A 17609-nucleotide genomic window follows, 5' to 3' on the forward strand; every position below is an offset into this window, starting at 1 on the left:
GCAGGACAGAGATGCCCAGTGAGTGATGCCACAGAGATGAACAGGGGCACCACAAGGGCCCTCATCGTACTTTACCCTAATGGCAGTGGAAAGTGTTGCTCTTCTGCAGAAAAGGATTACAGTGAGAAACCAGCAGAAAGTAGAGTCCACGCCAAGTCTTTGCAGGATGTTGTGACTGGACTAAGACCTGGGGTCCAGCTGATGAAAGAAGTTCCTGAATCACCCCATCGTTGAAAATTCTTGAATCAATAGTGCCCATAACCTGTAGAACATGGTTCTAGGCTTTGGAGAAGCCAGGCATTTGCAGAACGCTGTGGGTCTTAGTTAATTTGCCATCCATTGTGAATTGCTGGGGGTGGCGGGGCGCGGGGAGAGAGACAGAGACAGAGAGACAGAGAGAGAGAGATTATCTGTGATCCAAACCAAAGCACTTCAGTGTTTGTTACTTAATGGCAAGGCTGGGGCTCTTGACTAACAACTACATGGTGCATCAGGAGATTTTCAAGTGAAAATTAATTCTGTGTTGTCATATCCCAGGTTAATTAACTTGCTAGACTTGATATAGTTACATTAAAAATATGCATAACAATCTTTCTTAAAAGAACCACACAAGACAACAACCCAGGAGAGATGAAGCTTAAAATTTCCACTACGCCAGTTTCTCTCTGCATCCCTCCATCTCCAAGACAGCCTCCAGATCTACTTGATTGGTGTGAAGCAGTGGAGAGATAACTTGCTGCTTCTGACAGACTTAAGATTTAAATTATTTTCCAGCCCCATATACAATGTTGCAGCACTTTTATTTCCTTCCCTGAAAATTTTTATGCATTATCCAGTATTTCCCATGGTGCATCTACGCTAAGTCTGAGAAAAAGATATATAGAAGTATAATGGCTACATAAGTATTGCTAGATATAGTCAAATAGCCAAATAATGATACTTAGTGTCTTAGTCTTCTTTGTGCTGCTGTAACAGAGCATCTGAGACTGTGTAATTTATAAAGAACAGAAACTTACTTCTCGCAATTCTGGAGGCTGGGCAGTACAAGATGAAGGTACTTGCATCTGGTAAAAGCCTTCTTGCTTCTTCCTCCCTCCCTCCCTTCCTGTGCATTTTGAAATCCTCAGAAACCTTCCTTTTATTCATTGGTAGAGGTAACCCAGGAGAAAACGGAAGTACGTCCTTATTACAATCTGTAGTTATTTCTTGGGAGAATGAAGAAATTCCAGGATGTTCCTGATTAAAAAAAAACATGGCAGAGGAGCAGAAGCGAGCAAGGCCACTCCTATAAGCCCTTTTAAACACAGCAGCATTGATTCATTCATGACTTAAACACCTCCTGCTAGGCTCCACCCTCAACACTGTTGCACTGGGGATGAAGTTTCCACCACATGAATTTTGAGGGACACATTTAGACCATAGCACTTAGTAACAACAACAACATTTGGAACACATTGGCTATAAGCTAGCTTGTTGGGTCTAACTGGCTTGATCTGATTCCTGGCTCCATCACATCCAGCTAGGTGACCTTGGCCTGTTACTATACTCAAGCCTTAGCTTTCTGAGCTTTCACAGTGGAGCTAAAAGAAGCATACCTTTCTGAGAGTTGGGAGAATTCAATGAGAGGATGTATGTAAAGCACTGAGCATACATAACCAGTATATGTGAAGTCTCAGTAATTTTCAGCACTTATTAGAATTAATAATCACATGGCTGATAGGTGGTGGCTGAGTTGGGCCATGGGGAGGGGCAGAGATGGTAGAAAATAACTCTCTGGATCTCAGCCCAGGCTAGGTCCATGTCCCATCCCATTCTTTCTCTTCCACTGTGGGGTCGGGGGGAAGCCAGACTTCTCCTTGGGATGGAAGAATTGCTTGACTACAGATTCCCCTCTGCAACCCCAGAACTGGTTGCCCAGATTCAGGGGATGAGAAGGGGCCGATAATGGGAACGGAACACCGAAAAGTTTAACTCAGCTTCGGGACTGGGACATGAACTGAGGCTCACAATTAGATCCCAGCTCGTGCTCTAAGACTGTGTTGCCCCTTCAAGTCATGCCAAGATGATGACAGGACCATCAGGACAGTTGCTCTCCAGCTTTGGGGCGAGGTCACAGGATATTCCAAGGGATGATGGGGGTAGGGCAAACCCAGTATGGAGTGAGATGCTCTGGAGTCTCATTAAAGTTAGAAATCAGAGCCAAAATTCTCACCCTCTGCAAACTGCTTTGAGAATAAAATCACAAAAGAAATCTTTACCTTTTGGCAGAAAAAGTCAGCAAAACAGTCATACCTGCAGACAACAGAATAGTGTCCTATACATTCTGCTTATTTTCACTGGGTCCTAAAGGCCTGAAATTGAATGGCTCATAGTTAATCAATTTACCAATATTTATTGAATGTCCAGCTTCAGCCCAGCACCCATTCAGCACTGTGATGGGCCAGAAGAGAAATATTAGATGTGGTTCCTTGATCTGCTAACAAAATCCACGGCAAAATCAATGTTGGCTGAATTTTTCTAGTTTCCCTTCCTCCTTCCCTCTCTTCCTGTGCATTTTGAAATCCTCAAAAACCTTCCTTTTAGTCATTGATAGAGGTAACCCAGGAGAAAATGGAAGTAAGTCCTCATTACAATCTGTAGCTGTTTTTGGGAGAATTGAGATTCCAGGATGTTCCTGATTAAAAAAATAATGTGCATTATTAAAGATTATATATCTGGCAAATCAAAAGATGAAATTGGGAAATGTTTCTGTTTATTTTCTAGATCCACAGTCGACTCTTCTCATCCCCCAAAGATCATTCTGCCTGGGAAAGAAATGAAAGTCTTTCGAATGCAGGTAAAGCACTGGGGTCTGCCCAGGCAGGGTTCCCTTTCAAGCCTTTATTTACTCTCTCTCTCTCTCTTTGATTTTTATTAATAATGGAATGTACTTTTGAGCCTAATTTTCCCCCAAACGTGAGATGATAGCTCAGTGGCTCTGCCAAGATTTGAAGCTGATTTGAATTTCTAAACAGCCAGGCCGTGAGGCTAAAGGATGCCACAGGCACAGCGGTGACTTCAGGGGTGCCTTTGGAACCTGAGCTCCCTGCAGAGCGTGGAGCATGTGGGTCAGGCCAGCATGCAGCAGGGCTCCATCAGTGATGAGTAATGGGACAAATACGAATATTCTCAGAACAAAGTGGATGCAATTTAAATATAGGCAGGATATGTGCATTCATAAATCATTTTTATAAAGCTTCCATTCTTAGCCACTAAACTGTAAAAACACTAGGTGAGATGGTTACAGTTCATAACTTTTATTAAGTTTGTTAACATAAATGATGTGAAAACCAGCTCCCCTGCCCTACTCTTTGTGAGTGAAATCCTACAGATTTAGTCCAATATTCTGATGGAACTGTAATAAGACTACTGGGTTAATCGAGTATTTCCATTCAGAGACTAACAAAATTCAATTCTAAAAGAATGCTTTAATGTCACAATTTTATTTTTTAATCCTCATTTTAATTTTAATTTATAAATGTGGCAGATGAGCTGCTATAGATGAAAAGTGCATGTGATTGTGTGTGTGTTTGTATGTATGTGGATGTGGATATATATGCATGTATGTTTACAAGTACACACACATAGACACATTTATATCTTCTCTTCACCACCTGCCTATAGCAAAGATAGAAGGGACCTGAATTCCTCTCCATAACTGACACCGTCAACCCAAGACAAAAACATTACTTGAAACAAGCTTTCATATTTAATCCTTTCTGGTAGTCCCGAAGCATAGTGTACAGCTTGTTCTTTTTTTTTTTTTTTTTTTTTTTTTTTTTTGAGACAGGGTCTCACTCTTGTCACCCAGGCTGCAGTGTGGTGGTGCTATCATGACTCACTGCAGCTTTGAACTCCTGGGCTCAAGCGATCCTCCCACTTCAGCCTCCCAAGTAGCTGGGACTACAGGCATGCACCACCATCCCTAGCTAGTTGTTGTTGTTTTTTTTTGGTAGAGAGGACATCTTGCCATGTTGCCTCGCCTGGTCTCAAACTCCTGGGCTCAAGCGACCTGCTCACCTTAGCCTCCCAAAGTGCTGGGATTGCTGGCATGAGCCACTGCACCCAGCCTCCAGCTTTTTAGTAGTGACAGATATTTAGTTTGAACTCTTTGAAAACTTAGCCCAGAAATTGCCTGTAGTGAGACCATGAATCCATTTGCAGACACTTCTTGTGGTCTGAACAGCAAAAGCAGGCTCCCAAAACATGTATGGCTACTTGCATCCCACAGGGAGTTTGGGGACACTGAGAAGAGTGCCATGTTTTCCTCAGAGCACTCAGAGGTGACCGTGAGAACAATGAGACCTGGTGACTTAAATGTGGATGCCTTGGTCCTCTTTATCTTAGGACTGGGCACTTCCACAGTGGATGCATACTGGAGAGGGGCTGAGCACTTTAATGGCTTGGGAATCAAGCCCATGCTGGCCGGAGGCTAGAGGTTAATGGTGCAGGCTGCAGGGAAATTGCTCAAGCAACCCTGGGTTGGGAGGGAGACAGAGCTCTTGGCTTTGTATCTTTTTTTAGTCTGTCAATATTGTCAAAGTGCTAATTATGGAAGAATACTTAAAGGCAGTCCTAAACCTTGAGTATATTCTAGTAGAAGGCAAGGAGTCAGACCTAAATGGGTTTCACGCTTCCCAGCAGGACTGATTCTCCAAGGCACCCTCTCATGTTTTCTGTGTCTTCCTGCAAGGTTGTTTCCATCTGTTTAAGAGAAATTGCACTAGGCACTTGTTTAAAATGGTAAGACAGATTTTAATGGAGTTCTGCAGTGGAGGAGGGAGCCTTTAGCACAGGACTAAGCTCAGCTCTGAATACAGCAAGGGCATCTGGAGGTTTATGGCCAAAAGGCAGAGTGAGGAACTCAGCTGATGGAAAATTACAAAGAGGAACTTAGTATCTAAGTTGGGGGAAGATGAAAATGATTAGCCATCAAGGGTGGGGGGCATTCTCCCTAAACTGGCTTAGCACGATTCTCTCTAATCCTGGGCTCAGAGGGATTCTCACTCATCCTAAAACTGGGCTTAACAGGCCAAGGGTGAGGCCTAGTCAAGAAGAGGGCCCAGAGGACCCTGGCTGAGGTTTGGTCAAGGAGGGAGTCCAGCTGCACCTTTTCTACAAAAGGAGGGCTAAGCAGCCACCCGTGCCCTCTGGGCTCTCCGTGGCCGGCCTTTCTCCCTCAGGAAAGAACAGGGAGTTTAGCCCAGGACTAGAGCCCTTGTTTCCGTGCTCATCACAAGGGCCTGGGACCAGGACGAAGACTTTCTTAGCCCTCTCAGTGGCTTTGGGAAACCCAGAGAACAGAGTTTTAGGTCAAACTCTGGGTTTGGAGACCAGAAACCCACTATTGTAGACAAAGGGAAACTGTTGTAAGGAAACCAGTGAACTTCATGGGAGGATGAGGCACTGGGGTGCAGAAAGACAAGAACCAAGGTTGCTGCTTGGGCCCTGGCAGCAAGAGCGTGCGGACGCTCACCTGGAACTGCTGGGTCAGGCGCCACGCTGACCCGACCATCAGTCAGGAGGCAAGATCAGATATTAGATGCACGACTTCCAGAGACCCAATCCTGGGGGTGATGAGCTAGTGGGGCAATGTTCTAGAAGGAATCCATGGGCCAGGCATATATCTCAAAAGGCATAAGTAGGCCTGTAGAATCTTGAAGTTGCTGGAATACACTATCTGATCCAAGTGCTAGGAAGACAACTCTGTTATGATATTCCAGGTGGCAGGTAATGTGGGTTTAGCTGGGGCAGTGGCTATGATGGCTAGAACTTTTGGAGCCCTAGAAATTCGTCAAATTATTTACATGCTGTTGGGATAAGGGAAAAGTTAAAGATGTTCCTGGATAGATAGTGCTGTCATTCATAAGGTAGGGAACTCAGGATCCAGGAGGCTTCTGGGGTTAGCGGGGTGCTGGTGGGAGGATCCTGAGTTTGTGGTGTTTGGAAACTCTACGTGTGAGAGGTCAGTGTGACTTCATCTGCTCCAGATGCTCAGGAAGCAGCTGGCAGTGTGGCATAGAGATCAAGAGACAGGTCAGGGTTTTGTAAATCTTGATATCATCATGGTGTACATGAGGGTGGTATGAGAAACCATGAGAATGGTTGAGAGTACAGCAGGAGAGAAGATATGAGTTGGGAAGAGGTTGGAGCTGCAAAACCAGGAGGAACCACATGTGTGGGGTGGGAAGAGGAGCACTGTCCTGAAAACCACAGAGCAGACATCAAGGTTTTGTCTTTTTTTTTTTTTTTTTTTTTTTTTTGAGATGGAGTCTCACTCTGTCACCCAGGCTGGAGTGCAGTGGCGTGATCTCGGCTTACTGCAAGCTCCACCTCCCGGGCTCATGTCATTCTCCTGCCTCAGCCTCCTGAGTAGCTGGGACTACAGGTGCCCGCCACCATGCCCGGCTAACTTTTGTATTTTTAGTAGAGACGGGGTTTCACCGTGTTAGCCATGATGGCCTCTATGTCATGACCTCGTGATCTGCCCGCCTCAGCCTCCCAAAGTGCTGGGATTACAGGCATGAGCCACCGTGCCCGGCCTTGTCTTTTAAATTGAAGTATGTAGTGCCAGCGTTGACCTTGCCATCAATTAGCGATTTGTCTTTGGAACGGTCCTTCCACTTCCTCATTTCTTGGTTTGCTCTTAGACAAGGGTGCTTTTGGATGCTGTGATCTTTATGAAGCTGCTCCAAACTTCAATGATGCGGGTGGTAGCCTCCAGCAGCAGCTCTATCAGTGGGGTGTTTGTTCCAAACAGGGTGCATAGAGCCCAAGCAGGAAACCAGAATTGAATGTCATCTCTGAATTTTCATTTTTGCATCCTTCATTTTCACAATGAAGCTATTCACCTCCTCAGTCACTGGAAATTCCAGAACTGGGAAGGGTGGGGAGTTGATTTCTTATAGTTAAATTGTCCTCCTGGCAGGGCCTTTCAAATCTGTTGGCCTGTGTAAAAGGTTAGTTTACTATGATTAATAGAATCTGAACACGAAAGGAGAAAACAAATGTAGGAAGGGTGACTATTCTGTCCAAACTCACATCTGCTTTTAAAATCAGAGAGAGGTAAAAAGTCCCTTTCAGATTCCCATTCTGCATGTTACAAAAAGATTTTGTAACATTTCCCTGTCACTGTGCTACCCGTCTGCCGAGGAGACTGCTTAGTCTATGGATTGAGGGCGATTGGAAGTCAGGTGTCTAGTTCAGCCATTTCTGGGGAAATCATTTAGGAGAAATGTAAATAGAGAGGGAAATGATGAAGGTCACTTGGAACTTTTAATGACTAACTCACTTGGTTTAGGGAAAAAGGCGGGGGCGGATGGCAGGGGGCATGGAATTTTCTCCCCCCTGATCGATTTAACCTGAACTTTACAACCTTCAGTTTTTAAACTTTGATTAATGTGTGGGATAAAGTAATTATATTTCACTTAAAACTTGAGGATGATTGTTCTTTTATTCCAGACTTTACAAAAGCAGTGATTTGCTTCCTTCATAACAATAGCTTCTATTTCATTAGTACTGAATTAAACCATTAGTTGCCCCAATAAACCCCATACCCTTCGTCATGATTCAAGGAAGGGTTGTTCTAGAATCCCTTAAAAACATCCCAGAACCTGATGTGAGTTACATTTATTTTCTCTCCCAGAAGAAGCCACTTGTAAATGCAGCTTCTCTGTTAACAAGGTATAGAAGGGACACCACATTCCTCTGTTTACTTTCTCTGAAACACCTGGGTTTTAGGAAGGCTCTAATTTTTGGAATTTCAGTGTGTGGTTTATCTTTTGATACAGAAACTGTTTCATTGTACCTCACTCCATCTGCCTCCTTCTTATAGATTCCTCCCTGCCCCTGGGAGAATCCATGTATTCAACAGTTTATAAGAGTATCTCCAATCAATGCAACTTCTCCAGTCAAAAATCACCATCAGTCCCCAGAAGACAAAATATAAGCTCCTTGGCATAGCATTTAGTGCCTTTCCCCCTCAGAGTCTGATTTATCCTTCTGGGTTTTTCTCCAGGTCCATGGCCTTGCAAGCGCTCTGCACCCAGCTCTTGCCTATCTCTATCCTTGTCCAGAGACTCTTCTGTCTGAAAACACTTCTATACATTTCTGTTGATAAAACCCTTTCTTTTGACTGAAGCTTGATTCGACCTGCCCCACCCCACCCCCAGTCTCTCCAGGGCATTTTGTCAATTGCACAACCACAACCACAATCCTTTCATGTGACCTTGCTGACTTATCCTTTTTCCCTCCAGGACTGTGGGCTCTGAGTGTAGGGACCTTATTTTCTCATCTCTATGTTTCCAAGCTCAGGGATCAGCAGAGAGAAGTGGTTCAATAGATCGAATGGCATCATTTGTATGAAGAAGCTATTGGAGCCATTTCTCCTTCAGAGGCTCTCACTTTACCCTCCCAGGCAAGCCTGAGGAGCAGGGTGGGATTCAGCGTGTGAGTGGCTGAGAACCCCACGGGGAAAACATCTGCCTTTCTGCTCTTCAAGAGCTTTGAGCAACAGCCTCCTGACCTGCTCCTCAGCTTCCCTGGTCGAGAGGGACAGAGGCTCCCCCAGAAGTGGCTTGGATGGGGTCTGCTTGGTGTTTACTTCAGCTAGCATCCACCCTGCCGTGCACAGCGGCGGTGGAAAAAGGCAGCATCGCTTTTCTGATCACTGGAGAATAAAACACATTTACTCCTGCTTCCTGTGGAGGACATAAGGAGACGCATTTGAGTCTGTTGTGCCTGCTTGGGTAGGATGTTATTAGAGAGAAAATAGACCAACTGGCCCTTGCCACTGGGGCTGCGTGACACCTGTGTGTCCTCTTATGAAGAGCTGCTGTGCTTCTGTGCCATCCTCGACTCTGCTTCGTGGCTCCCTGGGCCTTGACCCCCAATTTTGCTGCGATCACCCACAAATAGTGCAATAAGCAACTCTTTCCCCCCGTATGAGTTTCTGCCTCGAATTTTGCCTTTGCCTATCACCTGGTAACATAATCTAATTGAAAAAATAATTGGTAAAATACTGTACTATGAAAAGAGCTCAGCTGCAGATTTCTCAGTCTGTATAGCTTTGTGTCAGACAGAAATGCATCAGCCAGATTTTACAGCTTCCTCTCAAAGGTATGAATGCTCAGTTACTGACTCTTGTGTACCAAGGCAGTTGGCAACAAGACTTCATCCAGATGTGAGGAAATCAGACATTGGGGTGGACATGTGGGGGACGTTCCAGGAGGCCCCATGTCTCATTCTCAGAAGAGTAGAATGAGGAGACCTACCCATGATTTCAATGAATTCCCCTCTGAAGTGTTTGAGCCCTTCCACCTCGCCATGGGCGTCAGAGTGGGCACCTTTGGGCATCGGTATCCTGATCTGAATAAAGGAGCCAGATCTGAGAGACAGGCGTCTGGCACTGGTTTTTGGTTTTGCTTGGAAGGAGCACCTCCTGGGGAAATATCAATAGGAGGCCTGAGTATGATGGCCGAGCAGCAATCCCACACCATGCGCCATGGAGATGAGATTTTCCTGCAACCACAGAGCAGGATAAATAGCTTTGAGTTGGCAGCAGTTGTCAACTGGAGGGGTGCATCTGAATCACCGATCAAGCCTACAACAGAAATAGGTCTCCAGGCCTCACCCAGGCCTGTAGCATCAGAGCCTACAGGTGTGGAGCCCAAGAAGTTGTCATGAGCATCCCTGTGAAAACCACCACTCAGGGTCTTTTGGAGTTTGCTGGGTTTTTAAGAAAGAAAGATGTAATATTTGCTCATCCATGTGATTGTCATTCCCGCATGTCTAAGAGTTACTCAGCATAAAGTTATTCCATAAAAGGCTGTTTTAATGGCTTCCTCTTCACCCTGATGGTGATGGAAATACCCACACATGATACCCAGCACTGGACAGTTGAGGTCAACAGCTGTTTATTAGCCACATATGCTCATAGCTCCAGGGAGGAGGGCTCCGTGTGTCCTGGAGGGCTGTGTGAGGACCGCACTGAGGAACCGTGTGAACACGTCGGGTCTGTGGGAGCCAGGCTTTGTAGTAAAAAGAGGGCGGGGTAATCTTGGGTTCCTGTGATTACGTGATAAGGAGGGCTGTTTGGCGGGGGGAGGTTATCTGAGGGAGTAGCATGGGAGAGGAACGATGATAGGCCATCCAAGGCCCTCATCATTTTCCCCAGATGTCAAGGCACCCGTCATACTGGACCTCGATGTTAGGCCTTTCACCAGAAGGGCCTGGTAGTGGGAGACAGAAGATGTAGAGGAGTGGGCAGAAGGAGACCAGCTGGGACCCGGGGATCTAGAAGGTGTGACAGGAAGTTGTGACTTGGCTCCTAGGGGTGTGGTGAGAGGCACGTGTGGACACCAACCAGGCAAGAGGCAGTGTCAGGGGTGCAGCAAGAGGACACAGAGTCCTCAGAGGAGGCACATTTGGGTGACTGGGAATGTGGGGTGGGGATACAGTGGAAAGAGGTGGTGCCCAGGTCCCACACACATCCCTGGCTCATGACCGGCCCCGTGACCTCCTGAGGTCCCAGGATCGGGCAGAGGAATGAGATCCAAGTCATGAATTCACTTCCCAGAGCGATGCAGAAATCTGAGTTCTAGACTGGGCCTAGGGAGGCAGGGGGGCCCAGTGAACCCCAACCTAGAGCCCACCATCACTCTGAACTCAGAAATGCTGTTCCATGTCAGCAACGGCACCGCCGTTGTCAGCCATGCCAGAAGCCTGGAGTCTTTCTGCCTTCCCTCACTCCAATGTCCAACCATGACTAAGTCCCTCTGATTTGCTTCCTCATCATCTTTGGGGCCCAGCGTCTTCTCTCTAGACGCTGACATGCTGGCCTGGACTCCTGCAATAGCCCATCTGTACCTTCCTCACTCTCATCTCCACCTACAGCCAGAATGACCTGCTCAGACCACATTACCCCTTCTTAAGACCCTTCCGTACCTTCCAGTTGTATTGGAATAAGGACCATTTTTATTGTGGTGCAAAAGGCCCCCAGGCCCTGGGTCCTGCACTCCATCTCCTTCCCTCTCTGTCCCACCCTCTGCCGCCGTGTGCCTCCTGCTTTGGGATCCCTGCCCATGCCGGTGGATTCCATCCTGCTAAGTGGCCATGACCCTCACCGACCTGACCTGTAGCCCCTTACCTGCATGTCCTCTGGAAGCCAGCCCAATGTCATGACCAATCAGTGGTGTCCACCTTTCTCTCCCCTGCTGTGCCTGTTGCAGTCATGCTTTCAGGTTGATTTGGATTTGATGAATACTTGCTCCTCCATCCAAACTACAAACTCCACAAGAGCAAGGGCCTGTCTGATTTTGCTTGCCAGTCCCAGTGCTGTGCCTAAGCACTCAATAACCCCCTGGTGGGGGAATGGGCTGGCTGGTGGGAGGTAGGAGCTGAGTCTAGGATGAAGTCCGGGTGGGGCATGGAGACAGGGAATCAGGCCCATCTCCAAGGCAGACATCAATAGGACTTTGAGACGACACAGAGTGCATGTCCCCTTGTGTCTGCTTTCTACTCACCACACTGAATCAATCTGCCCTCCTCCTGGCATCAGCCTCCTCCTCTTCCTCTGACTCCATCAGCCTGTCTCCTGCTGGTGTTGCCTGGCCCCAGAACGAGAACCCTAACCTCTGTAGAAGTCCGAGTTGGGCTTATGCATTATTTTTGGTGTGACTTTAGGCTCCTTTAAAGAAAGAAGTTTATTTGTTTCGACTTCCTTATTAATTGTTAGTTGCATATCAAGAGCGCCCCCCAAGAGAAAAATAATACTTACAAATAATCACTGGAAGTCACACACTCCTTCCAAGGGCTGTATATTATCGGGAAAACACTGCACAGAGAAGGCATGTTCCCGAACTCTTGTGGTCCCCGCTGTGCAGAATGCTGCTTGTTTTGGTGAAATATTGTTAATAAGGCGTGGAGAGAATAGACTTGGTTATGAGCTAAAGTGTTATTTTTTTTTTTAGTGGCTTTTGCTTAGTTGGCTATCTAAGGAAAGGATTTCTAAAAAAGAAAAAAGCATATAAACAAATGCAATGTAAATTGAAAGCGACACAAGGAATTAAATGTATTTTTGAAGCTTATTGTGTTATTTAATATAATGGTCATGTTAATATCCAGCTTCCCAGCAGAAAAGGAATATTTATCTGGCAGCTGAAGTGTGGCAGAGCCAGAGGAGACAAAGACAGGTGGAGTGAAGCAACTGCCAAACGAAACACAATTATTTGTCCTCTCATTACACACCTATGACTTTTCACGGCTTATTTTGTATCTCGGTAAAAATGTCAGTGTTGGTCATGAGACCATTATCATACAGCATGTTTTTTTTGGAACGAATTACCTCCTAACCTGCTTGCTTCTCTCTTCTTTTTCAACAGTGAGTCTCTCTCTTTCTCTCTGTGTGTGGTACACTGATAACTTGCCCTTAACTCCCCTTGGTGAAATGCGGTAGGCAGGAAGGCCCACGCCTGGCTGAGACACAGCTTGTAACACGTGTGAGGGGTCATTGTTATCAAAAACAGAAAATTAGGGCCAATGATCCCTTTCCAGCTTCCAAGGGGCGGGGGAGGGGTACAAGGATGTCACGTGTCCTGCTGCAAATTGTATTCCTGTGTTTGAGCAGAAGACAGGTAAGGTCTGGCTTCTTGTTCAAAGGTGTCATTGTTCTTAAAAGAGCCCTGGCTTCATGTCACATGCCTACCTTGGGTATATGAGGAGACCTTATGATTATAAAACCTCCCAGAACCTTCTCCCTTTAGGCTGGTATTTGACAATGCCACCGTTTGACCTCTGCCCTGAGGAGGGAGCTCCTGAATAACACTGTAAGAGATTCAGCTGTGAAGTGTCTTTGTCTCTCAAACTACCTTGACCATTTAGAGTGAGTACAGATCACAGAGGGCTGAGTTTCCCTAAAGCAGTTTATATTTTTAAATGGAAATCTTTCTGAAAAGAAAATCTTATGGGAGGCCAGGTTATAAAACAGATTAAAGTGGAGGAGCTCTGGCTGAAGGAGGGTGGTGAGCACCCCTGCCAGGTGGACCCCCTCCCCTGAGCAGTTAGAGACATTCCATAGTGTGTCAAACATGATTTGAAAACTACTGTCCCCAGGCCTGGGAGGGGAGTGCAGACCATTTGAGTGACATTGATTGCTTTCTCACTGAATATTGAGATTGCACCTCGCTAATCTGGAGCCCCATGGAAGGAGCAGGTTATCACTGTGGTGGTCCTTTTTAACCCAGAGCCAGGCCCCGCTTCTTTATTGATCTGCACTCCAGTTGCTAAATCCTGAGCCCACTCTATTTTGTGGCTCCCACGAATGTGATTACCTTGGTGCCCTTAAGCCACAGTTGATATTTTGGGCTCTTTGAGGGTGGAATGGTTCCTGGCCCCTCTTCTCCCCGCCCCCCGCATGCCTTGAATGGAGAAGAGGTGGTAGACGTGTGCTCTGGATTTTAACTGGAAGATGGGAAGAAGCAATAATCTGTAATAGGACAGTGCTTTGGAATTTTCTTCCTTTTCCGGTATTAAATAGCTTTATTTTAATGACCCTCAGCTTATAGTTTCTTTTAGATCCTTCACGCCAGTGATGGCAGGAGTTCCAGCTACCAACTCATCTCTGAATGTGGCGTTCACTAATGTCTTCTGTGTGCTTAAGCTTGATTTGTTCTTTTTATGAGACTTAGGAAACAATCTATGAGGGTGATTAAACATTGAGACAGGCAGCCTGGGGGGGTTGGCCAAGCCTTGTTCTTGGACAGTTTTGAAAACGGGAAACACTGGAGGTCGGGGACTTCCCTTCCAGAAAGCTGCACTGTGTGATGAAGTTTGGGAATGCGGGTTCTTAGCTTGGGGTTCCCAGAGGACAGATTAAAATTTGTGTCAAAGTATACTGTTCTTTTCTTAGGAGATAAGATTGAGAGTCAGTGTCTGGGTGAAAACAGGAGGCTTTGGAAAATCCCAGCTCTTCCACAGTTCATGCTGTAACCATGAACAACTTAATTAATTTCTGAGACTCAGTTTTACAATTTGTAAGTGAAAATGATAGTACCTACCTTGCATTGTTTTTATGAGGCGTAGTTGTAATAGATATAAGACACTCATCATAATCTCTTTTTTATTACTGTGGTAAGAATACTTAAGATGAGATCTACCCTCTTAGTAGATTTTTTTTAAGTGTACAATACACTATTGTTGACTCTAGGTGCAATGTTGTACAGTGGATCTCTAGAGCTGATTCATATTGCTGGACTGAAACTTCATGCTCATTGATTATTAAGTCCTTATGTTTCCCTGCCTCCCAGCTCTGGTAACCACCGTTTTTTGATTCTATGAATTCTGCTATTTTAGATACCTCATATCAGTGGAGTAATATAGTATTGGTCCTTTTGTGTCTGGCTTTGTTCACTTAGCACAATGTCTTCAAGGTTCATTCATGTTGTAATGGGATTTCCTTCATTTAAAAACTGAATAGTATTGTTGTGTGCCTATACACCTCATTTTCTTTATCCATTCACCTATCGATGGACACTCAGGTTGATTCCATATCTTGGATACTGGGAATAGTGCTACAATAAACATGGGAGTGCAGATATTTGTTTGAGAATCTGATTTTAATCGTTTTGGATATATACCTAGAAGTGGGATTGCTGGATCATATGGTAGTTTTATTTTTAATTTTATAAGGAAACTCCACATTGTTTTCCACAGTGGCTGCAACATTCTACATTCCCACCAACAGTGTGCAAATGTTCCAATTCCTCTGCTTCTTCGCCAAAACTTATCTTTTGTTCTTTTTTGATAACAGCCATTCTGACAGGTGCGAAGTGATATCTCATTGTAGTTTTGTTTAGAATTTCCCTGATGAGTAATGACTAATTCTAATCATTAATTTTTAGATTAGCAGTGCATGATATCAACCTCTCCACCTGCCAAAAGATACAGATGCTTACAGATGTGTCCATGTAATTATTTTCTTTTCTGAAGCATTATGTTTCCTGCGTGTTGGGGGAAGCAGAGAGGTTGGGAAGAGGGAAATAGAATGAGCACTGGGGTGGGTCTCACAGAAGGGAAGGACAACCTGTTGGATGACCTGAGAGCTCTGAGCCTGCCATCCCAGGAAGTTAGGCATCTCCCCATTTGCTAGTGACATGCACAGTTGGTCTCCATGCTCAGCCCATCCCCACGCCTGGCTTCTTCTTTATTCCTGCAGCCTCATCCTACAGGAGGGGCCACTCTTCTCCCAGCTTGCCACAGAGCCTCCTTCCCCAAATCTTTCTGGGCCAGGAGCCCTGCGATGGCCAGCTTTGTCCTTGTCCTTGGCCTTGGCCGTGTTCATCAGGCCATCCCATTGGTGGATCAGGCCTGTCTCCTGGCCTGTAATTCACAGCGGGTCAGCAAGGGCTGGTGACCTCACGGCTCCTGTGTGCTGCTCCACCTCAGACAGATACTGCCAGACGTTCTCCAAGACATCATGTAGCCCTGGGATGTCCTAGGCCTCCCCTTCCGCATCATTTCTTGCCCATCAGCAAAATTCCTGCCTCATAGGTCTTTGGGCAGTTGATGGAGGGAGGATGGAAAATGCCTGCAGAACCTGGACATCACCCCCTTCCAGGCAGTTTTATCACCTGGTTGGCAGGGGTAGGGGGCATGTCTGGATGATGGCAGAAGGTGCCATGTAGATCCAGAAGTGCCATTTTGCCAGAGGACCCGGCATGGGCTTGGGTATGAACAGCCATGGGATTCAGGTATCTGTTGCCACAGTGCCAATAAACAAAGCATCTTCCAACTCAGTGGCTTATGGAACAACAAGCATTTCTTTAGCTCTCAGGGCTGCAGGTCGGCACTTTTGGTGTTCTGCTCTCGCGGGGCCCGCTTGTGGGGTCAGTGAGCTGTCAGTTGGGGTGATGGCTCTGCTCACTCAGGCTCATCTAAAAATGTTCACAAGGTGAAGGCTGGGGCCAAGCACAGAAAAGAAAATGCATAAGTTCACATTCAAAGCAAAGCAAATATAATGGCACAACTCCGAATCTAGAGGTGGAAATATAGACCTTACCTCTTGACGGAAAGATCTAAAAGTTCATTGAAAAGAGCAGGGTCCCTGGGGAGGGGCCGTAGAGAATTGGAGCGCCTATTGCCATGCTTCTACAACAAAGCAGCAGTGCATATTGTCTGGGACCAACTTCACACCCAGCAATTCACTGGGCATTGAAAAGGATTTGTGCTATTTTCACAACCACTACATGAGAATGGTATAAAATAAATATTCCCATTTGGTAGGTAACACTGAGATCTGGAAAAGTCCAGTGTTATCTACCAAATGGGAATATTTATGGGGTTTCTGAATTGTTCATGCCTAAGATGGAGGTCCTATTTCTCCCCCAAGGACTGCAATGGGGGCCAATGCTCTGGGGTGTGTTAAGTACCCAGAGAGGCAGTGCTGGATGCCTGCTGGCTTGGGAGCCTGAGGCCCACCAACTGCCTGTGTCACCCTCCTTGCTGCAGCCCCAGCACCCAACACAGCATTAGAACCCAATACACAACTGGGGACTGGATATGTGGCAACATTAGAGGGTGGGGTGGAAAGACCTCAAGGTCAGGCAGACCTGGCCGGAAACTTACAGTCACTTATGAACTATGAGACTTCTGGTTTCTGGGCAACATGGTGTCTCTTCGAGGCATTCTTGGAAATTTCCTCATCTCTTCCATTATGAGTTTTGCCAGTTTCTTTGTGTTGGGATTCTGGGGCTGCTCTCCAAGGCCACTGTATTCCAGCTCTACTGGGGCGTCTGCAGCTACACACGTGAGGACAGTGCCTGTTCCCCTGTGTCAGTGTCTGACGCCTGCCCCGTCTGCTCTTAGCACTCCTACCGTGACCTAGTCCTCAGGCTGCAGAGGAAGGTCCGTGCTGTGGTTCTTTCATGACTGTCTCGTTCTTTCTGTGCTGCTGCCTATGCCTCTGCTTGCTGGGTCTTGGTGTTTATGCTGCCTGTCCTCAATTTCATTTGTTGACTGTTCAAGTCCCTACCCTGGGGGTTGGTGTTGGTGGTGTTCTGCAATCTCAGAGGCCAGGGAGGTAGAGGTGGGTAAATCAGAAGGGTGGCTCCCCTCTTACTGAATACTTCCTACGCGCCAGGAACTGTGCTGGGCACTGAGCATGCAATGCTGAGCAAGAGGTCAAGGGAGCTTGCTCTCCTGAAATCTATTTTCTAGTGCTTCAGGAAAGACAAACACCAAGTGGACTAACAAGCAAAATTATTGCAACAAAGAGATAAGAGAGCAAAACCCAAGGGGCATTCTGCTTCAGGTGGAGAGGGTTGAATAGGAGCTTGCCATGCAAGCAGCGGGGCAAGGGGCAGCTGTCTCCAGGAGAGGAAGCAGGATCTGCAAATGTTTTGAGGAAGGAACGGGACTGGTGTGTTCGAGGAGCCAAGAAAAAACTCACTGTGGCTTGATCCTACCAAGAAATGGGGTGAGTAGTAGGAAAATGAGTTGGAGAGCTAGAAAGGAGGAGGGCTGAGGTAACAGTGGCGAGTTTTCTGTTTGGTGCGGGAGAAGCTGCTAACAGGTTG

At 46.3% G+C, this 17609-nt stretch overlaps 1 protein-coding gene across 3 annotated transcripts in view; it reads left to right on the forward strand.

Moving 5' to 3' along the window:
* C2H10orf90 (chromosome 2 C10orf90 homolog) overlaps nt 1–17609 on the forward strand; it is a 251921-nt gene that overhangs the window by 28545 nt on the left and 205767 nt on the right. For all 3 annotated transcript variants that reach the window (XM_055245866.2, XM_055245816.2, XM_055245836.2), the window contains exon 2: nt 2764–2836. In XM_055245866.2, coding sequence (XP_055101841.1) covers nt 2764–2836 — 73 coding nt within the window. The remainder of the gene's footprint in view (nt 1–2763; nt 2837–17609) is intronic.

The sequence above is a fragment of the Symphalangus syndactylus genome, chromosome 2, assembly GCF_028878055.3.
Source record: "Symphalangus syndactylus isolate Jambi chromosome 2, NHGRI_mSymSyn1-v2.1_pri, whole genome shotgun sequence".
Classification (NCBI taxonomy): domain Eukaryota; kingdom Metazoa; phylum Chordata; class Mammalia; order Primates; family Hylobatidae; genus Symphalangus; species Symphalangus syndactylus.